At 38.7% G+C, this 7,646-nt stretch overlaps 1 protein-coding gene across 1 annotated transcript; it reads left to right on the plus strand.

Moving 5' to 3' along the window:
* The first annotated feature begins 552 nt into the window (after nucleotides 1-552).
* LOC139966873 (small ribosomal subunit protein eS27-like) lies at nucleotides 553-7,297 on the plus strand. Its single transcript, XM_071970322.1, has 4 exons — nucleotides 553-602; nucleotides 2,946-3,054; nucleotides 4,862-4,972; nucleotides 6,751-7,297. Exons 1-4 carry the CDS (start codon nucleotides 597-599, stop codon nucleotides 6,777-6,779), a joined length of 255 nt encoding a protein of 84 aa, XP_071826423.1. The 5' UTR covers nucleotides 553-596; the 3' UTR covers nucleotides 6,780-7,297.
* The last annotated feature ends 349 nt before the right edge of the window (nucleotides 7,298-7,646 follow it).

Genomic DNA, 7,646 nt, shown 5'->3' on the forward strand with positions numbered 1-7,646 from the left:
CTTTTGCATTTCCAAATGAGAAAAAAATCTCATTTGGAGCACCAAATTGCATCTAAGGCCAGGTGAAAATGCAAAATTATTTACAAAATGGAGTGGGTGGGTTAAAGTGTGCTATATTGCACCAAATTGCATCTGAGGCCACCTGGAAATGCAAAAAAATCCAAAGGGGAGGGGGGACACCCCCTCCCCCAGGCCGGCCATCAGTCTTCAGCCCCCCACTCAAAAGTACCTTCCTACGCCACTGGAGAAATACATGAGTGTTAATCCCCTATAATATATTAATATTTGGGCGCTGAGGATGGAGCTAGCGCTGTAACCCCTCATTGTGATTTGTCGCACGTTTTCTGCTAACTTTTCCATTTTTAGTTGTTGCACGGCACGATCGATCGACTTACTTCTAAATATACGGTAGCCGAAATGTGACAAATTTGCTAATATGCGGCAGTTTGAACTGCTACAGCGGAGTGAACCATTTGGCGTTCCATAGATTACAAATGTTCTGCGATTCAGACCAGTAAGTTTCTTTTAATTTCGCTATAGCGCCATCATAAGGTCTTTTCTTGGCCTCTTTCCCTGCAAGTTGTGAAGCCGTCAACATGCCTGTTAGTACCTATCTCATCTTCTCTTTTGATTTTCGAAAATAAAACTTTCTTGACTAATACGTACCCATAAACAGTCACTTAGGTAGCATTCCTTGAAGTGTAATAACGCCAAAAGTTGAATACTCTTCTCTTAATATGATTTTATGAAAAAATGTACAGGACCAGTTTCAATAAATGTGTTGGGTTAGGCTAGTCTTTACTGTGGAATAATTACACAACTGATCGCGCACAAATACGTAACACTAGGACAGTAGCGAACACATTGCTAGGGTATGGCGCAATACGTCATCACACTAGCAGGTCACAATCCGACCGAATTGTTGCCCGATTTAGACGAAAAACGTATTGTTGTGTGTTAAATTGGTCGCAAAGATCGTCAATGAGCAAGCTAATCCTCAAATGGGGCCAAAATGAAACAATAGTGTAGGCATGGCTCCAGTGCCATTTTGCCATTGGCCTATAGGCCTAGGTACATACTGCCATACCATCCCGACATAGGTTTTGATCCCTTCCGCCAAACCTAGGCGGAAAGGTACATTTCAGGAATGGATTTTACACAGTATTTTACAGGATTTTACACATGTATTGGTGAAACTTTGTTTGATTTACCTGTGTCAAATGTGACGGTTCGCTGGATAGACTGAATTGTAGTTAAGACAAGATTGGGGAATACATAAACAATCTTTAATGTACATGTTGATTGAATAGTTTTAATTGTAAGTTGGTAAGAATCGATACACAGTCTTCAAATATTTAATATAGTTGGTTATATAAATCAAATTGCTTTAGGTTGATTCTTTATTAAAATATTAAATGAAAGATTTTGTGAATTTTGCAGGCCTAGGTAGTGTGAAGCGAAGCAATATACAGTGCATAAAGGCCTACAGTGCACCCACAATAATGTACACTTTCTGCCATACAAATGTGCTTTACCTCCATCGGAGTAACATGGTGGAATGCAACTTTTTCTATGGCAGAAAGAGAACATTTTCTATGGCGGAATGTACCGATGGCGGAATGACACGGCCCCTTGTAGGCATAGCTTAGACTAGTTTGGCAGGAGGTTTCAGTGCCTTTCTGCCATAGGTACATACCTCCATACCTTTCCGCCAAAGGTATTAATCCTTTCTGCCATGGCGTATTTATAGCCTAAATTGGTAGGCCAATGCCTTCGTAATTCTGTAGAAGGCCTGATCAAGTGATCATTATATTTTGTGTTGAACCTCGAAAAATAGTAGCCTTTGGAATGTGGTACCTAAATGTGGGGTGATGAAATTTAATTAGTTGCTGTGTATGAGCTACTTGAAGTTATTCAACCATAGTCAATTATTTTATCATGAATTAATATTTTAAGTTCCAACAGCATCAAATAAATTAGTTTGATAAATCAAATTCCAAAATTAGGATCTTAACTGACTCATACTGTATGATAAGTGACATGCATTGGATTTTGGCATCTCTCGTAATGACACTTTTAAGAATTTAACCTTTTGTACTGATATGATGAGAAAGCCTGGGAAAAGTACATTCAGGGGCAATAGACGGAACAGACTTTACAGACTCACTGAGGTTTGATGCAGTTCACTGAAGTAGCTTTGTGCTTAACTTGGCTCTTTCAATACAACATTTATGAATTGTTTGAATTCTGGCCCTCCGCCAAGTTGACAGCCAGTATATAGCTTTGCTCTTACAAGATCTCTCAAATTAAGCAAGTGAAGCTGCTCTTGATGGAAGATATATGGTCTGGATTATTCATATACATGTATTGAGTCATTTGAATATCAAAGTGGTATAGAGTACTAGTGAATGTTAAAGTTGTCATGAATTCCTCACAAATATCCTAATATTGACTTTTAATGTGTAATGAATTTGCCTAAGGGTATCCCAGAAGCTCTCTCAGTATTCAAGCACAGAAACACCCCTTTGATGAAACTGCTACAATAATGACAAGTTTAAGTTTCATGCATGATTCCATGAAGCATTGCTAACATATTAACAAGATAGTGAATTGTTTGATAACTTGGCAGAAACGTAAACAATTCAAATAGCAGTTTGTCAGCTGGGTCCCTACCAATGATAGTAGAATAGTAATAACTGAGACAGAGAGTAGGAGGAGGAAGAGACTGGCAATTGTTTATGAACCAACCTGTCTCTACAAGTTGCAGCAGATGGGTAACTCCAGTACGTCAAAACACTGTTTGTTAAGCAGCTGGTGTCAGTAACTAATTTTGGTACAATTTTCAAAACTTTGCAATACCAGTCTTGGAGGTGTGTAAGAAAAGAGAAACCCTCTAATTCTACAGCAGATTACTTAAATGTCATGTTGCTTCTTTCTGCCTACAGCTCGCTAAAGATTTGTTGCATCCTACCCTCGATGAGGAGAAGAGGAAGCATAAGAAGAAGAGATTAGTACAGAGTCCAAACTCGTACTTCATGGACGTTAAGTGCCCAGGTATGTAGTGATTTCCCCACAGGTTGGTGTTGCTAGTAAATGTTTAAGAGCCTTCTTGCAGGTTCTGTGAATATTTGCCAATGCAAGAAGAATTCATAGCCCTATAACAGTGTTACTACTATGCATGCCATCCCACCTCATATGCAGAGAATTCCCTTATTTTATGCATGCGCATTTAAAGTAGCACAAGGTAAAGGTAAGTGGGGAAGTGTTTCAAGTTTTCAATAGCAAGTTGAACATATTAATGCATTCACAGAGGAAGGTTCAACGTATTAACGCATTGACACATATTAATGCATGCACACCTATTAATCAGGACTCAATTTTAAGAATATTTCAAGGTTGTCCTTCAGACAAACTTGCCTTCATATTTAGTCCTGACGGATTCTTTGGAAGTCCAAATGAAAGTACCAAAACATAACAACCAATGTAAAAGGTTGCTTTAACAATATTTATGTATTCACTGAAATCAAGTTTGGAATATTCAGTTGGTATAATGATTTAGCCATTATTATGTCTGTTTATAGGGGCCTATCATGCTGTTCATGTTCTTGTTCCATATGGAGATTGGTTAGGTCTTCCTATAGCTGGGCCTGCTGGTTCGACATGTTCATATTGTGTTTGGCTCTCCAGCCAGCTTGTCATACGTGCGTGCTGCCGTGATGTAGAAAGCTAGTGTGGTTTCAGCCGCCTGGGTCTGTAGTGTATGAAGTATACCATACTTTAAGTAACCATTAGTGCATATGTATAGTATGCACGTTCTCTCTTTACTCATAACAAAACATGCTAACTGCAAGTTAGCGATTCGAAAGGGTGTGCATACAGCTAAAGTGTAGGATTTTTGTACTGCTGACACAAAATTGCTACATTTGTGTTGAATATGCTGCTTTGGTAGCATTAATAAAACTTCACTGTTTAAGGAACGATTAGGTATCTGTGATCATGACATATTACTTATGTCCACCAAAATGTCTGCAAATTAGGTATAAAATTCAAACAGTTGTAAATGAAATAGCTAAAGGAAGACATTAAACTTGTGGGGTGCAACATTTTCTGTATTGGTTGCATTGGGTTGTACATAGTTATTAAAGGGGCACTGGCATGGTTGAACACAATGATCTCTTGTTTGTTGAAGGGAAACAAATTATGTGCTAATAGAACACAGATTCGTTAGAACGGTGAAAAGGTTACAATGTCTTTGATCCTCTGTAAATCTGTCGATTCCTGCTGTAGGTCTAGCTCCCGGGTATAGAGATGACCACCAAATAGGGATTGATAGGCCAGTTGGTGAAGAACAAGATTTGTATTCCTTGGGGAAGCTGCCAGTTTCAATCCAGTGCTGCGCAAAGATTTCTTTGCTGTTTCGAAAGTTGTCTATAATGTCTAGGTCACTTTCAAAGTAAATTGAGACTAGTTTGACAGCTTTGTGCCGTGCCTTGAGTACCAAGGACTCCCACAGTAATAACACACCACTCCAGATGCAGTGGTCAAGGAATTTGACCCACAGTTTAATTTCTGTTGCTTTTGACCATCAAATCTGTCAAATCATGAACAGGAGTATGAAACAGTTTTCCGAAAGTTATTTTCTTTGCAGGAACATCATTGTAGGAATATCACATGAAATGCTACCAAGGAATGTCAGTGAATCTCATTGTACCTACTTCAAATTGTAAAATGTATATAAAAAAACCAGTCTTTGTGATGAAGTCACAAGATTGAGTTGTGCCCTACCTGCCATCGGCTTCTAATGGAGATTTCTCAATAACAGTGTTTTAATAACCGATTCTATTTGTGTTTTTTCTCTCAGGTTGCTACAAAATCACAACTGTTTTTAGCCATGCCCAGACTGTAGTGTTGTGCGTGGGCTGCCACACTGTGCTGTGCCAACCAACCGGTGGTAAAGCAAGACTCACAGAGGGTAAGTTGATAATGTTAAGATCAAATTCGCACCCTCATCAAGCGTGATTTGTTTAAACCTTTCTCATCAGTGGTAGCAGTAACAAGGGTTGAGAGTCTGGTCTCTCTGATATCTTCAAATGATGCATTTGTGAACTGAGGACTTCCTACACCCATGTGATTGTATTAGGGAGATGAGAGTCTGCCTTGAGTATTTTTTCATCAAATACTGTAGATTTATCAATAATACACCAAATTGAGTGAGTGAGGTTGAACCTTTGTCTGAGCATCCACTTGGGAACAGAGCTATCTCTGCTAGTGGGAAAGTCCCAAACCAACATTGTCCATGAATTGCAAATATCTTTGCACCTGTGGCATCGAAAGCAAGATATCAAATATCTTATGGCTCTCCAATGGCCAAACTAAACTTTTAAGGGTTGTCAGAGAGCTTTTCAGGTTATGCATTTAACATCATTCATATGACAGAAATAAGCTTGACACATTTTCTCCATCGAGAAAACTGCAGATCAGCAGCTACAAAGAAAAACATGAATTTTTGTTGCCTTAAAATGGCAAAGATTTCAAATGCCAGAAAATATCACAATAATGGTTTTAAACCCTGAGCAAATTAACTCCCTGTGATCCAAAGCTATGAACTCACATACAGAGACTGTGTTTTGCTTGAGCAATGCATTTCTGAACCTTGTTTTTGAGACGCAAAAGCAAGATGACCAAGTTGGTGCAGCTATTTATGAATCCAAATACCAGTCACTCTTCCAAACTGACAGGCTCAAAACATTACTGGTGTAGCAATCTCTTTCACTCAATTCTTTCCTTTTGTGTGTAGAAATTGGTTTGTTAAGTTTAGTGCAAGACTGCTGAAAGACAAATGTGGGAGAGAAAATATGGAAAGAAGGGCTGAATATGTTCTGACTTCACGTTAAGTATGTTCAGTAGGCAAAAAGTCTAAATTTTCAGAAATTGTATCTCGGCAGCAGATATAGTTAGTAGTAGCGTGGAAGCAGGGTTATAGCCAAGCCGGCTGGCGGCGGCCGGTGGTAACCGCCACTCACGCCTGCCGGCCGGCATTGGAAGTGAATAAACAGTCCACTGGCCGGCACAAAAAAATAGTAAAATGCTTGTGAAATACAACAAAAGTAACAAATTTATCTTTCCCTTGCTGTAAAACATGATAATAACGTCACCTTTTTCTGTTATTTACCAATTGTAAATCTGAACAGTAGCAAAAATCATCATGAAAAGTAAGCTAAAAACCTTAAGCGGGCCCCTGGACCCCCGGCCGTAGCTACGCTCGCTACGCTTTGCAAATTTATTTAACCAGCACTCACAATCTCCTAGCTATAACCCTGTGTGGAAGTAAGACCAATACATATATTTTTGTGATTCTTTTTGTATCACATGTATCTTCAAAGGTCTTTTCTATTGACCCCAAAGTTTAGCATGCTTTAAACTCGCTTGAAGTATTCCAAAAGTATTGTCCAGGTGGTTTTGACTCTTCAAATAATTCTCTGACTTTGAGATGTGTTTAATACATAGTTGATCACTGTCTCAGTGAGAAGAAATGCTTTGAGGCTGTTAGTAAGATATTTGAGTATTGAGTGACCATTATTTAACTTTCTAGCGTATTCGGGGGTAATGATGATGACAACAGACTTACAAATACGTTTAGGTCATCAGTGAACAAGAACGTGTTATGACTAGGTATACATTATTGAAATCGTCTGCTTGTCCTTTTAATGTGCCTGTTTACTTAAAGACATCATTTCTTTTGTTTTCCAGGATGCTCCTTCAGGAGGAAGGCTCATTAAGCTCTCTTTAAAAATGGGGTGAGAGATTGCAGCAGTCACAGTTCAACCATGCTAACAACAGTACAAAGCAGTTCCACCATGATAAACTACAGTCAAAGCCAAAAGATGTCTACATGACCGGGAAGCATTGAACCATAACCCTTTATTTGTCTTTTTTTTTTCCTTATTTCAATCTTGATGAAAATTTAGTATAATTGGTTTGTATATAGCTGACAATTCCAGACGATATGACCTAAGACTAACCCTTCAGCAGTCACAGTCACTTATTGTGACAGTCACGTTTTGTGACAGGGTGACCACCAAACATCACATGTGCTGTTTCATCACGAATCCCTCTGTGACAGTTGACAGTGTAATTGACTAAAATATCGAGTTGATCTCTTCATTTGTCTCTTGCTCTTATAGTCTTTATATCTAAAACATCACATTGGAATGTTATCCTGTCAATATGGGGGTATTTTTAAATCTGTTGTTTAAGTAAATGGCCAATAAATGCGGAATCTTTCATCCCAGTTGAACCATTGTGTGTCAGTGTTGTGTTTACAAACCATTCTGTGAATCAGTCTCAGAAGGAAAAAGAGGTATTTCATTTTGTAGAAAGTGACATTTGTTTCCCCTGGCCCAGACTTGGCCATTTAACCCTCCCCCCCCCACCACCTCTGAGAGCTAATGGCAGAATTTTGAATATAAAAAATTCAGCCCGTCTTGCAAGGACAGAAGAAGATATTTTTGGTAACCGAAACTCATTCCAGAAACTGGTCATACTTCTGAGGCTCTTCCTGGAAGTGAAGATCAATCTTTTCAATGATGGTGTTTACAGCGATTAATGGAGGTATCTGAAAGAGTTTGTAGAATTTGGATTGTAAT

Source organism: Apostichopus japonicus, chromosome 4, assembly GCF_037975245.1.
Source record: "Apostichopus japonicus isolate 1M-3 chromosome 4, ASM3797524v1, whole genome shotgun sequence".
NCBI classification, from domain to species: Eukaryota; Metazoa; Echinodermata; class Holothuroidea; order Aspidochirotida; family Stichopodidae; genus Apostichopus; species Apostichopus japonicus.